This window comes from Salvelinus namaycush, chromosome 24 (assembly GCF_016432855.1).
Source record: "Salvelinus namaycush isolate Seneca chromosome 24, SaNama_1.0, whole genome shotgun sequence".
In the NCBI taxonomy this organism is placed as follows: Eukaryota; Metazoa; Chordata; class Actinopteri; order Salmoniformes; family Salmonidae; genus Salvelinus; species Salvelinus namaycush.
Window position 1 is genome coordinate 32230279 of NC_052330.1, and position 24956 is coordinate 32255234.

Sequence of the window (24956 nt, forward strand, 5' to 3'; positions counted from 1 at the left end):
GTTTAATGTATACATGTAAAAAATTATTGGTGTTGGTTTAAACTGAGAAAGAATATTATTAGGACTGAGAAATTTTGCACGTTCCACAACGCCTGATAAACAAACGATACATAGAAAAATTAAATTCCGAGTGTACGAGGGAGGAACTCTGAGATAAGACAGAGTACGTGTCTCCAAGAATTCATCACGGGTATTTACCAGTGACGGGCTAAGTATATTCAGATAGTCTAAATATAGTGATGAAATTTAATCAGATGATTTAAAATATAGAGATAAAAGTTAAAATATAAAATACATGACAATATGACGACCCCAAATACTCCCAAGCTTAAATTTAACGATTTTCTAGATCAAAAGCTACAAGACAGGTCAGGGGGAAAAGAACAGTGGAAGACTATAAAGAAGGTTTGGGAGGGATTGAAGTTGAGATAGACACAGGTAGGTTATCTAGGAGGGGGACCGCCAAGCAGGGTCCAACTGAGTACGATGGAAGGCGGACTGAGAGAGGCAGTGCAGGAAGCTAGAGACAGGGAGGTAGAAAAGAATAAAAGTCATTTGTTTAAGAAGGAAAGGACCACCAAGAGAGGGAGGTCATATGCCCGCTCTTGATGTACACCAGATAGGTATGACTGATTATGTAAGGAAACTGACGGAACTCTCTGTAGCACTCTCTACCCAGGTTCGCAAGGTCCAAGAGGGGGAGCTGCCAGGAGCACGCCGGTTTTGAATGGGCTGTTATTGAATTGGTTTGAACAGGAGATATTTTAAGCCTATAGGGCATGGAAATAGAAGTGATAGAGAGCTTATTAGTAAAGAAAGGAATTTATATGGTTAGCATTTGTTTTGGCCATAAGAAGATAGAGATAGGTTTATTAAGGTTATGTAAGGACTTTAGAGATTGACACTATAAGACATGTTGTTAATTTTAAATCCATGATTTTAGATAAAGTCAAAACAGTGAGACACTTAGTTAATGTTTGGGACCAAGCTACAGACAGATAAGGGAAAGGGCAGACAGAGTGGCCCTCCCCGCACTGCTGAGACCTTGAAGGTTTGAGAGCAGAGAAGGGAGTTTTGGAAGGGGGCGCCAGGACAGAGATAACAGAATGGGTAGATAACAGTTACTGAATGGAGACAAAAGGGAGAATTGGACATGTGGAAAATGAAAGGGGCGCTCCTACATAATAATGTAGAACATAAGAATATTTTACTAAGTCATTATTTAGAATAGGTAAGGTTGATACCTGGGCAGAGCCAGGTATCAAACGGGGGAGGGGTACATTGTGGTCTAGGATAGGATGGGGCCTATTGGATAATAAACTAATTTAAAATTAAAAATTCTAGCTAAAAAATAGGCATAGAAGTTAAATATATAATCAGATAGAACAAATGACAAACTGTTTATTAACCAAACCTGTATGTCCAAGATTTTATGCATTACAGGTGAATTAAAGGAGAAGGTGATTCACCCGACCTGGGGGCATATCGCACTTGGAGGGTGAGACACACTGACACTGCCGAATGATCACAGAGTTAAGGAGAAGAACCGTTACTAATAGAGTTCGGGGATCAACTCCTTAATGAAGAATTCCCTGCCCCCGACCTTTCCTCACTGTGTTTGTTCATAGAAGTGAAAGTGTTGCTTGATCTCTGGCTGATGATGTGTTCTCTGGGAGAGGAGGGGGCTTTACAGGATTGCTTGTAGTCCTGAGCTGTCTGTTTAGGATACGATGGGGATGTTACCATCGCAGTGCTGCCAGAACCACCACCAGTTCCAACAGACCAGGTTCAGCCGGCCTCCTCCACCACTTCAAGACCAAGTCCCACGCCATCACCTGAACTCTACAATCTGGTATAGGTAATAAATGTAAAAGACATCTCAGATAGTGACCAATTGGGGACTGAAACTGGTCATGAGGGAAGGGAGAATATGTGGTTGGCCTACAAAACACTTAATAGAGAGGACTGTGTCGTATGTGGACATGCCAGACCTATTCTGGCTGCTCACCCATTTGCCCTAAGTAAGGGGGAAGGTTGGATGTGCATATTGGAAAGTTTAAGCCAAATTCAACCCTGTGCAAAACTCTGAGTCTTGTGTTCCCAGAAGTCCGTCCCCAGAAGACACCATGGGGGTTAAGGCATATGGGGGATATTACAGCTGTAACACTGGTACAGGTAGAGGTATGGACTATGGGAGGTTCCCTACTGCTGCCTGCATCACTAATGTCACTATTAACTAGAGGTGTTGCTGATGTATGGTGGATGTGTGGACCTGCCAGGCGGTTGACCACATTTTGAAAGGAGATTATCAGGGAACATGTGTTTTGGCCAGTCTGATAAACACCATTGCCTATTATTGAGGTTACAGCTAACCAACTTTTGGGAGCTGCACATGTCAGAGGCTTGGGACCAACCCAGGAGACGGCAGAAACGTGACGCTCCTTGGTCCAAGAGTACAGATAACATCCACACCAACCTGTTGGGGGTCCCAATAGGGGTCCCCCACGAATTCCAGACATTAAACAGGAATGATGGCCTGTGGCATCTGATGCCCATCATTGGCCCAGCTATTGTTGATGCTAAGCATAATGCCTGGATCAATTATATCTACTATAATTAATGATGATTTGTTAAATACACCCACACAGCACTTACGGGGGTGGCTGAACAATTGGATGCTACCTCTCAAACCAGTAGACCAAGTAGACTAGCACTGGACATGATTCTGGCCGACCAGGGAGGTGTATGTAAAATGTTTGGAGAACAGTGTTAGACGTTTGTCCCTAACAATACTGGTCCGGATGGGAGCATTTCAAAAGCTCTGAGTGAGTTGGCAAGGTTATCGGTGGAGGTGAGGGGTCTTGCAGGTGTGGAGGAGAGTGGACTGTTCCCCTGGCTGGGTGGTTGGTTTGGTAAGTACACTGCAATGATGATTACTGGATTTCTGACCCTAAGTTGTTGTTTTTAATATGCTCATGTTCCGTAATGCCTGTATCATACCTTGTTTGAAGAAGTCTGTTACAGATGTGGAAAGGGCCTATGGTATGATGCCGCTGCTTGATGCTCCAGTTGGAGAGGCTGATACGAAATCAAGCTTTCGCAGGAGAGTGGGCCTGACAGAGGGGGACCCTTGGTTCGCTGTAGTTGATGTTGTCGAATGAATAAAAAGTGATGTTTGTCCTCCCTGTTGTGAAGGTTTGAAGTTCCCGGGTGGCGACGAGCCCACCTGGTACAGGTTGTATAGAGGGATGGACCTGAGGGTTTAACATGATCTAGCTTTTTATGTCACGTCTCTTTTGAGACGTGAAGAGAGGGAATCAAAACTTTTTCCTTCTGAAAAAGTTCCCTGTCTCTGCTTGTCTTAGCTATTTTTTGTCACGTCTCTTTTGAGACGTGAAGAGAGGGAATTAAAACTTTCTCTCTGAGAAAGTTTCCCTGGTTGTTTACTTTTGCTTTTCTTACCCTTACCTAGTTTATGTCACGTCTCTTAGGAGACGTGAAGAGAGGGCATATGAAACTTTCTCTTCAAGAAAGTTTCTGCATATACTACTCCTGCTTGATCCCATGTTTATGTCACGTCTCTTAGGAGACGTGAAGAGAGGGAATCAAAACTTTTTCTTCTGGAAAAAGTTTCCCTTCTTGTGCCCGGATTCGCTTAAAGTTTATGTCACGTCTCTTGTGAGACGTGAAGAGAGGGAATCAAAACTTTATCTTCTGATAAAGTTTACTCTAATTTTGCCATTTATAGCTTTTGTCCTAGCTTTTGTCACGTCTCTTATGAGACGTGAAGAGGGGGATTTGTAATAAATACCATTTAAAATAACACAAGCATATTGCTATTACATTGTTATAACTAACTTCTTTCTAAGCAGGGTTTCTCACACACCCAAAGACAGATGGCTGGCACAGACCTTTCATAAACACTGATAAGGAAAGGCCTTGATCAAAAGAGTGCTTGGGTCCGCATTTCACGAAATAATGAGACACACACATAACCAAGGACAGAGGGCTGACTACGCACACACAAAATCTCCTGCTTAGCTGAACATTTGATAACAAAGAACTTTTGCTATAAGACTCAGAAGGATGACGCCCAGCTCATCAGGACCAATCTGAGAAGACAACAACCTGTCCAGAACCAACCAAAGGACCAGAACTTCCAGACTCAACCTACTTTCTGTGTTGTATAAAATGTCTATGCATTCTGTTATCTGGGCTTTTTTCTGGAGGTTCTCTATGAGCTAAAGGAACGAGTCCGTATACGCTTGTACCAGATATCTTTACTCATAATTAAACTGTCGCTTGTCATACAATTTATCACCTTGTCTGAATCGATCCTTGACCGGCTCGCCCTTCTCCATATCCAATTATCAACAATGTACAGGCTACAATGTGAGGATCTCAAGCTTGGTAATAACTACATGTATATAGGACTTGCATCCTTGGCACAACGTTATTATATTCTACTCAATCCATAGGCTTCATTCATACTGTTTCGAAGTCGATACAACAGGCTATAATAGCTGAGTTTCATAGCTAGGTTCTGAACTAATACACAGATCGGCTAACGTTTCATAGCTAGCAACACATCCATGGGCATACAGGTATTTTTATACTCCACAAGCAAGACAATAGCTAGATACGTTACTTCAGCTGCATTGCATGGGAAATGCCAAGGCAAGCTTACAAAATTGTACATTCAATTTGCAGTAAATGCTTTCTTAGATTCTTTGCATCCACTGTTTTCACAAGACGAAAGCCTGGTTTGCTGGTTTTCTCAGGAGTCCCTAAAACCATTAAACAACCAGAATTACAATGTCACATCCATAAAGCTAACGTTACCTAGCTGGTTAATGTTAGCTAGTAGTCAGCTAGCTTGCTAAATAGCGATGTTCGTAAATTAACTTTGACATGCGTAATCGTTTATCTACGTTATCTAAGTTTTTTTCTTGTTGCACGACTCATGACGTTATAATTTCTTAAATTCCATCCTGGTATTTTTATTAAACATCTTTGCTGAAGAAAATCACCAGCGATAGGGTTGCATAGCGTCAAATTCGTCATGGGAACCACTCGATATGATTGGTCATCGCCCAGGGGTCGCCACTGGTGATTTCCATGAACTTGGGAAATGCTTTTGACTCTTCACTCTCACGATCAACCCCTTTCATAGCCTCCTCCTGGAATATAATATTTGGTACATTTATTTTTATACGTTTTTGTAGTAAAGGAAGACTCAGCGATATGACGTAGATGCAAAGTAAATAGCATAGTGGGTCAATGTCCGCAACAACTAATAGCGTTGATGCGCGAAGCTAAACTTCTACGCTGTTTTTGTTTCCCACGTTATGACCCAGTGCACATGTGCATATACTGTGAGAGAGCGAAGTGTTACATCTCGCTCATTGCAATATCTGCCCTGCCCCTAATGTCCACGTAATTTCGCTGACTACCTTTCAAAAATGTGCAAAATACATACATTTCTGCATATTGGATTTTCATGGTTTTGACACACAGGTATTTTAAATGTATAGTTCAGAACTGTTATCAGAAAACAAGAGGCACGCCTTTTGGGAACGACAGAAAATCGGAGTAAATCTGAGTCATCTTCTAGATGACCTCTGAACTTGATGTTGTGCATTTGAATGTTTACACAGTATCTCTGCCACAGTACTCTTCCCTACCGCTGGAGGGCCCAGGAGACAGACTGGAAAACAAACAGCACAATATCTCAATATTCTATGTCTGGCTTGAGTATGGGTATAAGGCAATAATACCATGGTACACTCATCGTTGCTGTGTACTTGCTACAGCCCTGTACTCCTATAATACATCAATTATAAACTGATGCTGGTCAGCTTTTTGTTGTTAATACCACAGCTGGACCACTCACTAGAAGTTGTCTCAACAGTTTGTATTCCTTCACCACCCGGTTGATTTTTTTATCAACAATTCCAGCCTCGAACACCCAGTGGAGAATGAAGGTATCCTTCAGAAAGTCTGGTTATTGACACTCCAGTAATCCACATCTGTGTGCAATTAAAAAATAATAATTTGGTCAAACTGATGCTCCAATTTAGACCAGTCCCAGATCTACTGCTGCAGTGCCAATGTCCTCCCATCGTTGAGCATATGAGTTGTCAAGACTGTCAAACAAACAGATCTGGGATCAGGATAGTGAAGATATGCTCCAACTGACCATTGTCATTTCTGAATTAGATTTCCTAAACCTGAGACGGGGATCAAATTAGACATACCGTCAGAGCCTCAGTGAGGTAGGCCTCCTCCTTGGAGGACTTTCTTGATCTTCCCTGGACCGAGCACAACATTTGAGTCATTTAGCAGACGCTCTTATCCAGAGCGACTTACAGGAGCAATTAGGGTTAAGTGCCTTGCTCAAGGGTACATACAGATTTTTCACCTAGTTGGCTCAGGGATTCGAATCAGCGACCTTTCGGTTAATGGCCCAACGCTCTTAACTGCTAGGCTCCCACCCCTTATTATCTATACAGAAAACACAAACCAATTAAATCTACACATCTATTTAAAATATAGAAATGCAACAAAATTACAAATGCACTTAATAAACATAAATATGTCTTGCTTATGTCTATTTTTATTTTTTTACATTTCAGTCATTTAGCAGACACTCTTATCCAGAGCGACTTACAGATGTTAATGCATACATTCACTTGTTCTTTTCATACTGGTCCCCAATGGGAATCAAACCCACATGTTGGCGAAGGCAGGCGCCGTGCTCTACCAGCTGAGCCACATGGGACAATATCCTCCAGTGTACTTGGATTCATCCACAGCGATGAAATAATGTCTTCTGGCTTGTGGTCGATAACATTCTGGATTAACCTTGTCGACCTAAAGTAAACAGTAATTGTAGGATTAGTATTTTTTTTCACCCCAACTCTAACAGATGCCCTTGAATAAGCAGTAAATGAACATCAACATAATGGAATGGACCCATAAAAAAAAAATACAAACTCTGCAAGGTCTCTGACATAAATGGTACGGATAATATTTATGCCAGGCCCAAAAACAGGAACTCTTGCAAACTCCAAGCCAACACACCCTGGTGGTTGGAGGATATATTGGCACGGGTGTTGTTAGGCCCGAGACAACGTTTTTTGACTGGGCTGACGAGACAGTGGATTGCGCAGTCAAATGGAAGAGAGTAAATAGGCATTTTAACGTCATAGATTTAGCCCGTGGTAACGTGTGGATTATAAACTTGGTGGTTCGAGACCTGAATGCTTATTGGCTGACAGCCGTGGTATATCAGATCATATACCACGGGTATGACAACGTTTTTTACTGCTCTAATTACGTTGGTAACCAGTTTATAATAGCAGTAAGGCACCTCGGGTTGCGTTGTGCTTAAGAACAGCCCTTAACCGGGGTATATTGGTCATATACGACACCCCCTCTGGCCTTATTGCTTGAATAGACACTGTCTGGAATGTGGCTTTAACCAATCAGCATTCAGAATTAGACCCACCCGTTGTATAAATACTCACTGAATAACATTCTAATGCAAAACGAGAGATTCTCCCCTCGCTGTTAGAGATAGTTCCAACAATTTGGAAAGTCCGATCTTGCAGTGTAGGCTCATCCGCAGCCGCAGGAGGACCATCCTCAGTTGACAGAATATACACGGTCACAAAAAAATAAACATTTTAGATGAATACATATCAATAGTTGAATAACTTTCTTTCTTTTCGTCCACCATGTCTCCTGTTGCTGTGGAAACGCTTTGAAGTTGCTAACATCGCCTCAGCCAATGAAATAAGTTCATTTGCAAAAGGGAGCACTGTATCTTGCTCAGATAAATTATAAAATAGACATAAAAAAAAAACATTATATGGGTTCAATGCATATTTCATATTATATCAAATGCAATGCAGAAATGTTTTTGTTTTTTTACACGGTATTTGGTGGAGTTTTGTGCAGAAGATGGCTCTGTTCTCCAGTTAGTGTAAAAATATAATGAAATAAATGCTATTTTTGTCAGTCACATATTTAAACTCTCCCCATGACTTCTAGGCTAGCTATTAGCTTGCTGTTGTGTCCTGTCAAAAATGCCTTCATCAGTTCTCTTCCACCCTTGATTTGTTTTGTTTGGTGATTTAGGCCTACTACAGTAAGTCTTCCTCAGCTGTGTGGTCGTAAATCTGACCAATCATTCAGGGTCTTCCTCCAAAACTCACCTCAACTAGTCTTGTAAACTACTCTGTTTAGTGTTTATATGAATGTAATTCACAATAGGACAAGTGATTGTAGGCCATTATACAGTATGTGCAATGCAACTCACACACACACACACACACACAGTAACCCCTCCCCTCACACACTCCCCCAACCACCACACACCTGTAGCAGCACAGGACAACAACAGGGTTAGTGCTGACATGGAAACTTCCAAAGCACTTCACATATTTATAGAGCTGACACTATGTGACAAACTGTCGGCACGACCTCATCTGCCTTCAAACTGCCCCACTCCCTCCTACAGGTCCCTCTCTCAGCACACGGTAAAACACAACCACACAACGGAATGCCTGTCAATAACAACACACTGTAAAACACAGTTACACACACGTCACCTGGCAGTAAATTGTAACACACATTCACAGAATGGCAGTAGATGACAAACTGTTTAGCTATTTGAATTGAGAATTCAGTTATAATTCAAATAAGTAATAATGCAGATAAAATACTCTGATTTCATACTTATTTTCAGCTTTTTCAAATTGCATGACTTACTCGTGCTCCAACCTTCTCACGTGGTCTTTCTTTAGAGCCTACTCAACAACAGGGCTGTAAAGTACTTAAGTAAAAATACTTTAAAGTACTACATAAGTAGGTTTTTTGGGGTATCTACTTTACTATTTATGACAACTTTTACTTTTACTTCACTACATTCCTAAAGAAAATAATGTACTTTTTACTCCATCCATTTTCCCTGACATGCAAATGTTCTCATTACATTTTGACAGGAAAATGGTCCAATTCACACACTTATCGAGAGAACATTCCTGGTCATCCCTACTGTGTGCCCCTGGTGATCCATAAATTACAAAAACAAGAAAATCATGCCGTCTGGTTTGCTTAATATAAGGAATTTTAAATGATTTACTTTCGATACTTAAGTATATTTAAAACCAAGTACTTTTAGACTTTTACTCAAGTAGTATTTTACTGGGTGACTTTCACTTTTACTTGAGTCATTTTCTATTAAGGCATCTTTACTTTTACTCAAGTATGACAATTTAGTACTTTTCCCACCACGGCTCAACAAGGTGTCCAACTGCATCTAAATCCTGTCTCAGAGAGTATAGAGCTCTTAAGTAGTCAATATAATCTCACCTCTAGAGTCAGTCAGGGGCCTCAGGAAACAGAGAATTGGTGGTGCCATGGCTTACTACCACTCCTCTGTTGACAGCTACTGTCTGTCAGTGATTTACAGTGAGAAACGTACATCGATTTGAGTAATATTTCTATTGCTGTTCTTGATTGACATGCCTCTCACGGTGCATTCTGTCTACTGCTGTACTGCCAGCAGCTGTTAGAGATGGCATGTGGCACACACATCCCACCACATAGTGTTAAGGACTGAGAATACAATTAGCCTGCTGTCAAGGATCTCCATTTTGTTCCTCCCTCGGTGTCATTCAGTTCAGTAGTATGTTTGTTGTTGTTTTTATGTCCACTAATAGTTTTTATGACGCAAAGCACATTTCTTTGAAAACAGACACACTGCTTATCTGTTTTACTATCTAAAGCCATGGTTCCTTCCCCACAGTTGCTCTCAGTAGTCTCTCACTCCCAGTAACCCAACAACAGGTGTGAAGTCAAAATGTTGCCGTGAACTGAACATGTGTTGGTGGACCTAAAATACAATGAAAGTCCTTTGCAATGAATATACCAATGGGCCATCATATACCAATGGCCCACCACCACCACAAGCAAGAGACTGTATACTTCTAGCTTGATTTTTCACTTAAAAAATGGCCTTATTTTTTTTATCACACTGCTAGGCTGCACAAGCCTGTGATGGATAAAGACGTCATTTTGAATGGTAAACAAAAATCACGTCCACCAAGGTGAAGTGCATTTTAAAATGCATTTGTGGCCAATGGAACAGCTGTCTACGGGGATGACTACCCATTACTGATAGGGGTTGAGATACCAATGCACACAGTACTGGGGGGTTGACCAAGGCAGGCCAGGCAGCTGTCAGAGACAGCCACAGGCAAACACATCCTGGGCCGCCTGCTTCACCTTATACGGAAGAAGGTCCCCCAAAAGTATGACCATGTTTCAGACCTATTCTGGTTATCCTGGTCAACTCTCACTTGGCTTGGTGTCACCTGGTTATCCTGGTCAACTCTCACTTGGCTTGGTGTCACCTGGTTATCCTGGTCAACTCTCACTGGGCTTGGTGTCACCTGGTTATCCTGGTCAACTCTCACTGGGCTTGGTGTCACCTGGTTATCCTGGTCAACTCCCACTGGGCTTGGTGTCACCTGGTTATCCTGGTCAACTCTCACTGGGCTTGGTGTCACCTGGTTATCCTGGTCAACTCTCACTGGGCTTGGTGTCACCTGGTCATGAACAACTTGGTGGGTAACCAGAGTGATTTATTTTCCATTTCCACCCCTGATGGTAACAAAATATGATATTTGTTCTCCACTTTATTAGAATGATGTTCGTTTTGAATCGTTCCTTTGTTTATCTGTTGTTATATCTCAGTGTTCTGCTTTATGTATGTATGACAGTTCATGTTGTTTATCTGTTGTTATATCTCAGTGTTCTGCTTTATGTATGCATGACAGTTCATGTTGTTGAATGTCTTACATGTTTCCTATGTTTGTCTAGGACGGATTAAACATGGACGTCAGAGCTGGAGGTGTTGATGGACTCGAGGGAACAAATGAATCAGAGGATACATGCAGTATTTCCACCCGTACTTTGGTGAGTTAATGTTCAAATCTTAAAATAAAAAACACTGTCAAAAGTTCTTCATAATCGCTTTTCAGGGAGGCGCTCTTCGAGTTCAAAATGAAACCGTTGACCCTGTGAAGAGACAGTTACTGTATTTGTTATTGAGATCATCCCTCCTCCACTCTACTATTTTCCTCCCTCATCCCTCATCCGCTCTACTATTCTCCTCCCTCATCCATTCTCCACTCTACTATTCTCCTCCCTCCTCCACTCTACTATTCTCCTCCCTCATCCCTCATCCACTCTACTATTCTCCTCCCTCATCCCTCATCCACTCTACTATTCTCCTCCCTCCTCCACTCTACTATTCTCCTCCCTCATCCCTCATCCACTCTACTATTCTCCTCCCTCATCCCTCATCCACTCTACTATTCTCCTCCCTCCTCCACTCTACTATTTTCCTCCCTCATCCCTCATCCGCTCTACTATTCTCCTCCCTCATCCATTCTCCACTCTACTATTCTCCTCCCTCCTCCACTCTACTATTCTCCTCCCTCATCCCTCATCCACTCTACTATTCTCCTCCCTCATCCCTCATCCACTCTACTATTCTCCTCCCTCCTCCACTCTACTATTCTCCTCCCTCATCCCTCATCCACTCTACTATTCTCCTCCCTCATCCCTCATCCACTCTACTATTCTCCTCCCTCCTCCACTCTACTATTCTCCTCCCTCCACTCCTATCCTCCTCTACTATCCTCCTCCCTCCTCCACTCTACTATCCTCCTCCCTCCTCCACTCTACTATCCTCCTCCCTCCTCCACTCTACTATCCTCCTCCCTCCTCCACTCTACTATTCTCCTCCCTCCTCCACTCTACTATCCTCCTCCCTCCTCCACTCTACTATCCTCCTCCCTCCTCCACTCTACTATCCTCCTCCCTCCTCCACTCTACTATCCTCCTCCCTCCTCCACTCTACTATCCTCCTCCCTCCTCCACTCTACTATCCTCCTCCCTCCTCCACTCTACTATTCTCCTCCCTCATCCCTCATCCACTCTACTATTCTCCTCCCTCATCCCTCATCCACTCTACTATTCTCCTCCCTCCTCCACTCTACTATTCTCCTCCCTCATCCCTCATCCACTCTACTATTCTCCTCCCTCATCCCTCATCCACTCTACTATTCTCCTCCCTCCTCCACTCTACTATTCTCCTCCCTCATCCCTCATCCACTCTACTATTCTCCTCCCTCATCCCTCATCCACTCTACTATTCTCCTCCTTCCTCCACTCTACTATTCTCCTCCCTCCTCCACTCTACTATCCTCCTCCCTCCTCCACTCTACTATCCTCCTCCCTCCTCCACTCTACTATCCTCCTCCCTCCTCCACTCTACTATCCTCCTCCCTCCTCCACTCTACTATCCTCCTCCCTCCTCCACTCTACTATTCTCCTCCCTCCTCCACTCTACTATTCTCCTCCCTCCTCCACTCTACTATCCTCCTCCCTCCTCCACTCTACTATTCTCCTCCCTCCTCCACTCTACTATTCTCCTCCACTCTACTATTCTCCTCCCTCATTGACAGCTGTAGGAACACACTGGTGTACAAGGGAATCCTGAAGACCTGTATCTGCTGTGTTAACCTCCACTAAATATACCCCGTAGCCTCTCCACAGCACATCATCCACTAAATATACCCCGTAGCCTCTCCACAGCACATCATCCACTAAATATACCCACTAGCCTCTCCACAGCATAGCATCCAGTGACACTACACTGTGTCTGCATCCCAATGGCACCCTATCCACTATGTAGAGCACTACCTGGAGAATAGAGTGCCATTGGGACACAGCCACTGAGTTGAGAAATGCCCACATATAATCCTGATGGAACAGGGGATACCTAGTCAGTTGTACAACTAAATGCATTCAACTGAAATGTGTCTTCCACATTTAACCCAACGCCTCAATCAGAGAGGTGCAGAAGGCTGCCTTAATCGACATCATCAGCGTCCGAGGAGCATTTGTTGTTGGGGGATATCTGCCTTGCTCAACGGCAGAACGGCAGATTCTTTCCCCACCTTCCTGGCTCGGGGATTCGAACCAGCGATCTTTCGGTTACTGGCCCAATGCTCTCAAACGTTAGGTTACCTGCCACACAATCAGGGAAGTGGAAATGCCTCCAAAACCTCGTAGTGTTGGGTCACCAGCTGAAACGGGACATAGTGTAAGACACCACACTTCGCCATCCATCCATCTCCCCCTTTTGGTGGCTGGGCGGAGGTGTAGCACACGCTGTCATATGGCAGTATTGCAAATGTTTCTAACAGGACTTGTGTTGTGTGAAGAGATCCACCAGTAAATTCCTCAATAAAGTGCATTTGAAAAGTATTCAGACCCTTTCACTTTTTCCACATTTTGTTACATTTAAGCTTTATTTTAAAATGGAATGAATAAAAAGATGTCCTCATCAATCTACACACAATACCCCATAATGACATCACAATACCCCATAGTGACATCACAATACCCCACAGTGACATCACAATACCCCACAGTGACATCACAATACCCCACAGTGACATCACAATACCCCATAATGACATCACAATACCCCATAGTGACATCACAATACCCCATAATGACATCACAATACCCCCTAGTGACATACCAAAAACAGGTTTTTATACCTTTAAATAAGTATTCAGACCCTTTGCTATGAGACTCGAAATTGAGCTCAGGAGCATCCTTTTTCCATTGATCATCCTTGAGATGTTTCTACAACTTGATTGGAGTCCACCTGTGGTAAATTCAATTTATTGGACATGATTTGGAAAGGCACACACCTGTCTATATAAAGTCCCACAGTTGACAGGGCATGTCAGAGCAAAAACCAAGCCATGAGGTCAAAGGAATCGTCCGTTGAGTTCTGAGACAGGATTGTGTCGAGGCACAGATCTGGGGAAGGGTACCAAAACATTTCTGGCAGCATTGAAGGTCCCCAAGAACACAGTGGCCTCCATCATTCTTAAATGGAAGAAGTTTGGAACCACCAAGACTTTTCCTAGAGCTGGCCGCCCGGCCAAACTGAGCAATCGGGGGAGAAGGGCCTTGGTCAGGGAGGTGACCAAGAACCCGATGGTCACTATGAAAGAGCTCGAGAATTCCTCTGTAGAGATGGGAGAACCTTCCAGAAGGACAACCATCTCTGCAGCACTCTACCAATCAGGCCTTTGTGGTAGTGGCCAGACAGAAGCCACTCCTCAGTAAAAGGCACATGACAGCTCACTTGGAGTTTGCCAAAAGGCACCTAAAGACTCTCAGACCATGAGAAACAAGATTCTCTGGTCTGATGAAACCAAGATTGAACTCTTTGGCCTGAATGCCAAGCATCACATCTGCAGGAAACCTGGCACCATCCCTACGGTGGAGCATGGTGGTGGCAGCATCATGCTGTGGGGATGTTTTTCAGCAGCAGGGACTGGGAAACTAGTCTGGATCGAGGGAAAGACGAACGGAGCAAAGTACAGATTGATCCTTGATGAAAACCTGCTCAAGAGCACTCAGGACCTCAGATTGGGTAAAGTTTAACCATTCAACAGGACAATGACCCTAAGCACACAGCCAAGACAATGTAGGAGTGGCTTCGGTACAAGTCTCTGAATGTCCTTGAGTGGCCCAGCCAGAGCCCGGACTTGAACCCGATCTAACATCTCTGCAGAGACCTGAAAATAGCTGTGCAGCGACGCTCCCCATCCAACCTGACAGAGCTTGAGAGGATCTGCAGAGAAGAATGGGAGAAACTCCCCAAATACAGGTGTGCCAAGCTAATACCGAAGAAGACTCGAGGCAGTAATCGCTGCCAACGGTGCTTCAACAAATGACTGAGTAAAGGGTCTGAATACTAATGTAAATGTGATAATTTGTTTTATACATTTGCAAAAATGTCTAAACACCTGTTTTTCATTGCGGGCTATTGTGTGTAGATTGATAAAGGGGGGGAAAAAAAGATTTTAATCCATTTTAGAATAAGGCTGTAACGTAACAATGTGGAAATAGTCAAGGGGTCTGAATACTTTCCGAATGCAATGTATGTATTCAATCCAGCAATTATTCTCCAATATTAGGTTTAATTTATTTGCACCAAAGAAAATAAGTGATAAACAACAATACAGATAAAAACGAAAAGAGAGAAAAAAACGGTATGCAGGATTGAAGGAATTTTTTGGTGTGAAACACGTATATTATTTAAAGGCTGAGAATAGGCCATAATGAGTAGGTTATCTATAGATACTCCCTTTGAGGTGCATCAACAGTACAGTATAACAGCTACAAATGGAATACCGCATTCCTATTGGACCTTACCGGGCCAAGACTCTCGATATAGAAAATAAACCCTCTGTCTCCTGATAGGACACAAAGCCAGAGTGTATGGGGGCACGGAGGGAGAAGCCTCTCTGTCACCCCACAGAGGGTGGTGACGAATAAGGAGCTGTGGCAGAGGATGTTACCTCCAGGAGCCGCCACAATGTGCAGCCGCCGACACCTGTTACCCAGCATGCCCCTAAAAGGAGAGAGAGGCGCCAATCAGAGCAAAGTTACCGCCCGGCTGCTGCCACAGGCTGTCCCCAAGACCCGTTGAGCCAAGCCGAGCAGACGGGGAGAGAGAGGAGGGTCTGAACTCTGGACCCTATCTCTCTGTCTCTCTCCCTGCCCCTCCTCTCTTAACTTGTAATCCCCCTTCCTACCGTCTGTCACTCTCTTAACCCCCCCCCCCCCCCCCCCCCCCCTCAGCTGTCAGGCATGTTTCTGGCCCTTCACTCTCAAACATACCACAATGGCTCTTTGCTGGAAAATCTACACAGGCACTATCCCACCACAGGAACTATCCCACCACAGCAGCGCCGGATTAACAAGTCATAGGCCCCAGGCCCCCTTTTGATTTTGTTAGTCACTCTCACTCAGATATCATTAACATGACAAAATGTGTAGAATTGCAGGTAATTCGCTTTAAAACGGCAAAAATTACTATCCACCCCATGGCAAAATGTGTAGAATTGCAGAAAATTTGCTTTAAAACGTCAACTTCTTCGATATGCCCCATGGCAAAATGTGTAGAATTGGGCTCAGCAGATTCAGGCCCTGTGAAACCCTGCATTCATCAGGCCCTGCACTACAGCCACTATCCCACCACAGACTGGACTGCCCCTCAAACCACTTCTTAACGAGACGCCCCAAGGGGGTCTAAAGTTACACCCCCACCGCCTATCCCCCCCTCTGACAAACACCCCTATCTGAGCTTAGTCATATTAACGTGACTGTCTCACTGGGTCATGGACAGGAGGACAGTTTCAGTGAATGGAGCTGGCATTACAAGCTTCAAGTTTCAGTTAGGCTATGTAAATACAATACTGTGTTAAGTTGTTACTTCAATATTTCACTCCGTGTTGGGATGAGATGACAACCGGTAGAGAGATATTGGATGATTGACGTGAATAAATAATGTTTTGATTGTCTGTTATGAGCCAAAAGGTGTGGGACAGGGTAAACAAATCATGCCCTTCATCAACAAAAACAGACCTGACGGATAAATAAGCTTCTGTCATATTCAGCGACAACACTTGTAGGCTATTTGAGACGTACGTTCATATGCAAAATAAAAAATATCAACACTCTCAATTAATGCTTTAGTAATTTATAATCATTATAAATATCCAAATCACTATGCAAATGATGTAAAACATGCAGATGAATTGTGTGTCCTATGTCTTTCCTTCTCTCCATTTATAACACAATAACAGACCGGCTAAATCTGATATAACAGTAGACTATTTTAGCTCCCCAAATCGCAAGAGCCAGAAATTCCTTGACAGTTTTGTTGCATTGTCTGAGCTAATCATCTTCCTCTTTTTATAAAAGTCAAACGTCAGACTGAAAGAGAATTATTTCACATCAATCGGTTAACACCTTCATCATGACCCAACTATAATCAACCATAACACAATAATGGAAAAAAAATCTAGAAATAATCCCTTTCACTTCCCTCTGCCAACCATTCCTTATTTTTGTACCAGTCGGACAGCCAGGCAGTCAGGGGCGGTACTAGAACCCTCCGTCTCCTAGGTAACTACACTCCGTTTTAGATGGCGTCCCGTCAGGAAGGAGGCCTCTGAGTGACACAGGATAGACTTTCTAGTGAACCGTTATCTAGAAGTTCTTATTTGGGCTTGTATAAACTCTTGGTCCCGCCTCCAGGCTCCAGGCCGCTGATCCTGGGACAAGGGGGCATATTTAAGGGACACCTCTCACCCTCATCCTTTTATCTCAGTGGAAACTCCAGTCTTGGCGTACAACTTGGTGAGTGTCTTCTTTCTGCTATTGTTCATGTTCCAGTACTGCCTTGTGGCACTGTTTCCTCTATTGGACTCAGTACTGCCCTATGGCACTGTTTCTCTATTGGACTCAGTACTGCCCTGTGGCACTGTTTCCTCTATTGGACTCAGTACTGTATATAACACTGTTTCTCTATTGGACTCAGTACTGCCCTGTGGCACTGTTTCCTCTATTGGGCTCAGTACTGTATATAACACTGTTTCTCTATTGGACTCAGTACTGTATATAACACTGTTTCTCTATTGGACTCAGTACTGCCCTGTGGCACTGTTTCTCTATTGGACTCAGTACTGTATATAACACTGTTTCTCTATTGGACTCAGTACTGTCTATAACACTGTTTCTCTATTGGACTCAGTACTGCCCTGTGGCACTGTTTCTCTATTGGACTCAGTACTGTATATAACACTGTTTCTCTATTGGACTCAGTACTGCCCTGTGGCACTGTTTCTCTATTGGACTCAGTACTGTATATAACACTGTTTCTCTATTGGACTCAGTACTGCCCTGTGGCACTGTTTCTCTATTGGACTCAGTACTGCCCTGTGGCACTGTTTCTCTATTGGACTCAGTACTGTATATAACACTGTTTCTCTATTGGACTCAGTACTGTATATAACACTGTTTCTCTATTGGACTCAGTACTGTCTATAACACTGTGTCTCTATTGGACTCAGTACTGCCCTGTGGCACTGTTTCTCTATTGGACTCAGTACTGTCTATAACACTGTATCTCTATTGGACTCGGTACTGCCCAGTACCTGTAGCCGCTCTGTTTAATTAATTATTGGACTACTTCAGACAGACGACGACAGAGAGAGGGGTGCTGAGAGGAAAATGGCTACATGACTTGTTAGTGCTAGAAAGGATCCACACTCAGCTATTCTTAGAGAGCATTGTGCTCTGTGTTGTTGTCATTTTGGAAAGGGAAGAAAGGCCAGGATCTTGGTTTACCAGCCGGGTGCTACTATTGAAAGAGATAGCACATAGGGATCACCTGTAGACTTAACACCTGCAATGGATGTCTACCTACTTCTAATTGGCTTTTAGAGAAGGACGTTAAATTTGAGAGCTTGAGAAGGAATTGTTGTGAGAGAAATTGTTTCAGGAAGAATATTAGGAGAAAGGAAGAGCTGAAGAGAGAAATGGATAAATGAAGGGAGTCGAATGGGGAGAAAGAGACTGCAGGACAGCGGCAGTTGCCCGGCAGCCAGGGCTTGTTGTGATTGATTGACATGCCATGCTGTTGGCAACACATGCTGGTGACAGGCCATGCTGGTGGCAACACGTGTGAACAGTGACCTGTGGCTCTTGTGGATTAGAGGGGGGGGGGGGGGGGGGGGGGGGTAAAACAGGGCGACAGAGTGGCCACTGTGTAGTACCAGGCCTTCCGACTCCTGACCTGGCAACCTGACTAGGCCTCAGGCACCCTGACCAGGCCACTAATGAAGGGAGCTGTCATGCCTCCAGGCCACTAATGAAGGGAGCTGCCAGGCCTCTAGGCCACTAATAAAGGAAAGCTGTCAAGCCAGGGTTGGAGGGATCAGACTCAGGGGCTGGCTGGCTGGAGGGTGATGGATAGACGGATGAAGCTGGCTGGAGGGTGATGGAAAGACGGATGAAGCTGGCTGGAGGGTGATGGATAGACGGATGAAGCTGGCTGGAGGGTGATGGATAGACGGATGAAGCTGGCTGGAGGGTGATGGATAGACGGATGAAGCTGGCTGGAGGGTGACGGATAGAGTGATAGAAAGATGAAGCGATAGAGAGAGAGGTGGACTGGAGGGAGGTATGGAGGGACAGTAACACATGCTTTGAAGGGAGCAGTCGGGCTAGGGAGGGAGAGAGAGGGAAGGAAGGAAGGAAGGATAGAGGTATAGAGAGAGGGGGCTGGAGCGATAGTAACACTTGCTTTGAAGGGGTCTGTCAGACCATGGCTGGAGAGGGGGATGGAAAGATGGATGAAGGGATAGAGGGATGGATGAAGGGATAGAGGGATGGATGGAAGAATAGAGGCAGGTATGGAGAGGGACTGGAGGGACAGTAGCACATTCTGTCCAGCTCCCTTCCATGGGAAACAGGAGTTACTGTTGTGCCGACAGCTGAGGGACCTCCAGGCCACCACTGTTACTTGTCAACAGACAAGCTCCTTCAGCTGCGACATAGCTCTGTTAGAGATAGGGGAGGAGGGGGGAGGAACGGGTAGAGGAGGGAGAGGGAGGGGATGTAGTGTTCCGTGTGGCTGCTTTTTGGAATGACAAGGGCCATGGCTAAGAATAGAGACAGTGGTGTGGGGGCTCTACTATGTCCCTGTTTGGCTTTACAGGGCCGCTCTGACGAAGAGGGGGAAGATAGGTTATCAGTGGCCCGTAAGAGGACTAGGTTATTTCAACAACACTTTTGAAAAGGTCTTTCTAGGAACATTTGAAATATTTGCACTTTCGAAATAGTGAAAGTATGACAACATAAAAAAAAACTGATATCATGAAAATAGGCAGTGCAGTACTGTTTATATATAACCATAATGATAAGATAATTCACCAGTCAGGATGTCTTTAATGTAACAGGTGCATCAATGTAGCTATAGTGCTTAACTGGTAATGCATAGAGGTAGCCTCCAGTCTAGTGATAATCTCATGTACTGGGTGTTTGTTATGGTGTTACTGTAATTAGCGCCCAGACGGAGCTCTTACCGCCGTGTCTCTCCTCCCAACAGAAGGTCATCCAAAACAAGACCAATCATGTGTGACGACGATGAGACTACTGCCCTCGTGTGCGACAACGGCTCTGGCCTGGTCAAGGCTGGTTTCGCCGGTGATGACGCTCCCCGCGCTGTGTTCCCATCCATCGTTGGACGCCCCCGTCACCAGGTACGCTACTTGCAGAGAAAGAACGGATAGCCATTGCCGGTTACTAACGGATTTGTTTGTGTACTTATGCCATGACGTAAAAGTTACGAGGCTATAAGGTGACATATTGTGATGTAGTGATACAGATAATGTAGTGTAGTTTACGTTTGTAGCGTTGCATTGGTAATAAGACGCACGTCTAGCCATGCGTAAATTTGGGGTAAAGTATGATTCACGCGTTGTGCGTATTGCGAACCCTCCTGACCTATGCTTCCTCTCTATGCAGGGTGTGATGGTGGGAATGGGACAGAAGGACAGCTATGTGGGAGACGAGGCTCAGAGCAAGAGAGGTATCCTGACTCTGAAGTACCCCATCGAGCACGGCATTATCACCAACTGGGACGACATGGAGAAGGTGGGTACGAGAGACAAGATGCTACTAGAGATATTGGACACGATTGTAGGATGATAAAAGCAGTACTTCATATCTCAAGATACACACATACTTAGAGACAAGAAGTGAAGGATACTATCCAATATGAAGTTAAGACTTATCGACACACATACATATTTTAAAAAAGGAACATAGGAAATATTTATTGAGCTAAATTATGCCAAACAGCATGACTTCAAAGGGACAGCTTAATCTTTCTCTATCTCACAATGTGTTATATTGTTCCAGAACCACGTCTCTGACCGTGTCTGTCCTCTACTTCCTCTACCAGATCTGGCACCATACTTTCTACAACGAGCTGCGTGTGGCCCCTGAGGAGCACCCCACCCTGCTCACTGAGGCCCCCCTCAACCCCAAGGCCAACAGGGAGAAGATGACCCAGATCATGTTTGAGACTTTCAACGTCCCCGCCATGTACGTGGCCATCCAGGCCGTGCTGTCTCTTTACGCCTCCGGTCGTACCACTGGTGAGAAACGAGAAAAGGAGAAAGGCTCCATACATTAACATACAATTCAGATCCAGTGCATTATTGAGTCTCATGCAACCTTTCATTACATGAATCGTAGTTTACACCATTTAAGATAAACATAAAGCTGTTCTATTCTATTTCCTCTGGTTGTACCACTGGTGAGTTTCCACAGGACGTCAGACCATCACATTTACCAGAACCACAATAAACACGACATGGTGTAATGCCACAGAAGCAATATATTGACTTCTATCAAGACGTGCTTTAACATTAACAAGTGCTGCTCACATTACTCACATGATACCTTAGAGACTCTGTAGGGATAGTGATCTACTACAACAGGGATAGACAACTAGATTCAGCCATGGGAAGTTCTTGTCCGAGTGGATGGTCAGGGGCGCCGGAAACATAATTATAATCATTTGTACACTGCAAATTGACCACAGGTAAGCCCCAAAAATGTCAGACCTTCATTACATTGAGACACCATAACATATGTCTCTCTTTTATTAGTGGGAATACTTGGGAACAGAATTGTTTTTGCTGAATTCCTGGTGATTTTGCAGTCTTTAAAAAAAATATATTAGAATTTTTTACTAAAAACTTTGGGGGAGCAAAAACAAATATATTGCGGCCCAGTAGTTAGTGTAGTGCAGGGGCCATCTGTTGCCGACCCCTGCACTACCGTATCCAACCACAAGTTATACGTGAAAGCAGTAGGTCCGTGATCTGTGTCCACCTCCATCCTTTCCTCAGGTATTGTGCTGGACTCTGGTGATGGTGTGACCCACAACGTGCCCATCTATGAGGGTTATGCTCTGCCCCACGCCATCATGCGTCTGGATCTGGCGGGTCGCGACCTCACTGACTACCTGATGAAGATCCTGACAGAGCGTGGCTACTCCTTCGTGACCACCGGTAAGATGGACACATACAGGATATAGTTATACAGAGACAAGATGAGAGAACATCTTTGAGGCTCTACGTAGCGTCTATGAGGCTCTATGTAGCCTTTATGTAGCGTCTAATGTAGAACTTGATTCACCAACACTCTGAATCTGCCCCCTACAGCCGAGCGTGAGATCGTGCGTGACATCAAGGAGAAGCTGTGCTACGTGGCCCTGGACTTTGAGAATGAGATGGCCACCGCTGCCTCCTCCTCCTCTCTGGAGAAGAGCTATGAGCTGCCTGACGGTCAGGTCATCACCATCGGCAACGAGCGTTTCCGTTGCCCAGAGACCCTCTTCCAGCCTTCCTTTATTGGTGCGTATCTCCCTCCCTCTCTCTCCATGGTCTGACAGATCCCTTCTCTCTCTCCTCCTCTACCTCTCTCTCTCTCTCTCCTCCTCTCTCTCTCCTCCTCTGTCTGGTCTGGTCTGGTCTGGTCTGGTCTGGTCTGGTCTGGTCTGGTCTGGTCTGGTCTGGTCTGTCTGTCTGTCTGTACGTACCTCTGGTTCATCTATTCCTTACCTAACCTTACCATGTAGCTTTCCACACACTTACTTTCACATTAGACTCCATTAGACTGGAGCTCCCGAGTGGCGCAGCGGTCTAAGGCACTGCATCTCAGTGCTAGAGGTGTCACTACAGACCCCGGTTCGATTCCAGGCTGTATCACAACCGGCCGTTATTGGGAGTCCCATAGGGTGGGGCACAATTGGCCCAGTGTCGTTTGGGTTTGGCCGGGGTAGGCCGTCTGTCTCTCTTTCTTCTCCTTCATTTTTTAAGAAATTAATTTGTTGAAACTGTTCAATTATTGTCTTTCTCTCTCTTTGAGTCAACTACTCACCATTTATTCACTGCGGTGCTAGCTAGCTGTAGCTTATGCTTTCAGTACTAGATTCATTCTCTGATCCTTTGATTGGGTGGACAACATGTCAGTTCATGCTGCAAGAGCTCTGATAGGTTGGAGGACGTCCTCCGGAAGTTGTCATAATTACTGTGTAAGTCTATGGCGAGACTGAAAACCATGAGCCTCATAGGTTTTATATTAAAGTTGATGTACCCAGAGGAGGATGGAAGCTAGCTGTCCTCCGGCTACACCATGGTACTACCCTACAGAGTGCTGCTGAGGCTACTGTAGACCTTCATTACGAAACAATGTGTTTTAATCAATTATTTGGTGACGTGAACATATTTAGTATAGTTTTATCTAAAAAGGAAAAAAAAAATAGAAGAATTTTACAAATTTTCTTTTTATGAAATTCACTGAGGAGGATGGTCCTCCCCTTCCTCTTCTGAGGAGCCTCCACTGGTTGCCATATATGTTACAGCACTGCTCTGCCCTCTAGTCTCCAATGGACAATACATTCAGTTACAGTTACAGAGTCCACATACGTAGCCATTTACTGTGAGCATCATCTATTCCTTACCTTTCTAACTCCTGTTGGTCACCTAGGGTCCTGTCTGTAGAGGTGTTGTTGCTCACTAAGTGTCTCTTCTCATCTCACCTGCTCAGGTATGGAGTCCGCTGGTATCCATGAGACCGCCTACAACAGCATCATGAAGTGCGACATTGACATCCGTAAGGACCTGTACGCCAACAACGTCCTGTCAGGAGGAACCACCATGTACCCTGGTATTGCTGACCGTATGCAGAAGGAGATCACCGCTCTGGCCCCCAGCACTATGAAGATTAAGGTGGGGGAACACTTCTATTCAACACAGGAGGAACTCTGTTCCAATGTCCACCAGGGTTGGGGTGAATTTAATTTCAATTCCAGTCAGTTCAGCAAGTACAATGAAATTCCAATTCTCTTCAATGCTTTTCAATTAAGAAAATTTGGAATTTGGGAATTGGAATTTGGTGTCCACACTAGGGCACGAGTTATAAACGAAGCCATGTCTTGGGCGTGTATTCTAAGTGGTATGATAGTATGGAGTAGTTCCAACAATATCAGAGCCTTGGATAAACTGTAGGTCTACAGGATTTGTGTTCGGCAGTACATGGGTACACACAACTCTGGTTAAAATAAGCAACACTGTCTGTCCACTGTGCTAGAGAGCAGCAACAACTTCTGAAGAGTTCTTAACCTACCCTCTACATTTCCTTCCATACGATCCACTACAATATCATGCTAAAAATGGCATTTTGACTAGAATGGTTAACTCTGTATACCCACAGCGCTTATTCAAATAAGCAACACGTGTACACTGCACCGTGCAGGAAAGGACAATAGCTTCTGAGTTCTTAACCGACCCTCCACATTTCCTCCTCCTCTAGATCATCGCTCCCCCCGAGCGTAAGTACTCGGTCTGGATCGGCGGCTCCATCCTGGCCTCTCTCTCCACCTTCCAGCAGATGTGGATCAGCAAACAGGAGTACGACGAGGCAGGTCCTTCCATCGTCCACAGGAAGTGCTTCTAAAACATCCCATCTACCCACACCTCCTCCATACACATTCACGCTCCTTCTGTTGTTTGCATTTCTACCTATGTCTTGTGCTGTATATACAGTTGTAATAAAATAGTTGTCTGTAACAATAATCACTGAGATACTCGTTGTTGGTCATCTGTTGCTGGGTTTGAGGGAACACACATTCTGAATACATAAAATTGTCAAATTTACAATGGTGATTAGACCAAAACATCTGGCCCCTCAGTTATATTAACTGTTGTAATTAAATCATCATCCACCACATCATGAAATTATATATCTCCCAAATGAAGATGCTGGTAACAGTATACCTTCGATTTCAACACAACGACTAGTAGGCTTACATCCAAATATCACACAATATTGTTTCCTTCATCAATTTACTCAAAATACAGCAGCACCCTTAGCCAGTTGACCTTATCTAAAGTAATGTCTTAGCCAGTTGACCTTATCTAAAG

At 44.3% G+C, this 24956-nt stretch overlaps 1 protein-coding gene across 1 annotated transcript; it reads left to right on the top strand.

Annotated features, from left to right (window-relative positions):
* Positions 1 to 17286: 17286 nt before the first annotated feature.
* On the top strand, positions 17287 to 24604 carry LOC120019188 (actin, alpha cardiac muscle). Its single transcript, XM_038962498.1, has 8 exons — positions 17287 to 17313; positions 20066 to 20219; positions 20485 to 20613; positions 20924 to 21119; positions 21879 to 22040; positions 22194 to 22385; positions 23581 to 23762; positions 24346 to 24604. The coding sequence occupies exons 2-8, from the start codon at positions 20091 to 20093 to the stop codon at positions 24487 to 24489; spliced, it is 1134 nt and encodes a 377-aa protein (XP_038818426.1). The 5' UTR covers positions 17287 to 17313; positions 20066 to 20090; the 3' UTR covers positions 24490 to 24604.
* Positions 24605 to 24956: the final 352 nt, after the last annotated feature.

Bases quoted from the DNA above. Each gene is read 5' to 3' on its own strand.
- LOC120019188 (XM_038962498.1), top strand. From the start codon at position 20,091: ATGTGTGACGACGATGAGACTACTGCCCTCGTGTGCGACAACGGCTCT. The intron at 21,120-21,878 runs GTGAGAAACGAG...TCCTTTCCTCAG, and splicing joins CGCCTCCGGTCGTACCACTG to GTATTGTGCTGGACTCTGGT. The intron at 22,386-23,580 runs GTGCGTATCTCC...TCACCTGCTCAG, and splicing joins CTTCCAGCCTTCCTTTATTG to GTATGGAGTCCGCTGGTATC.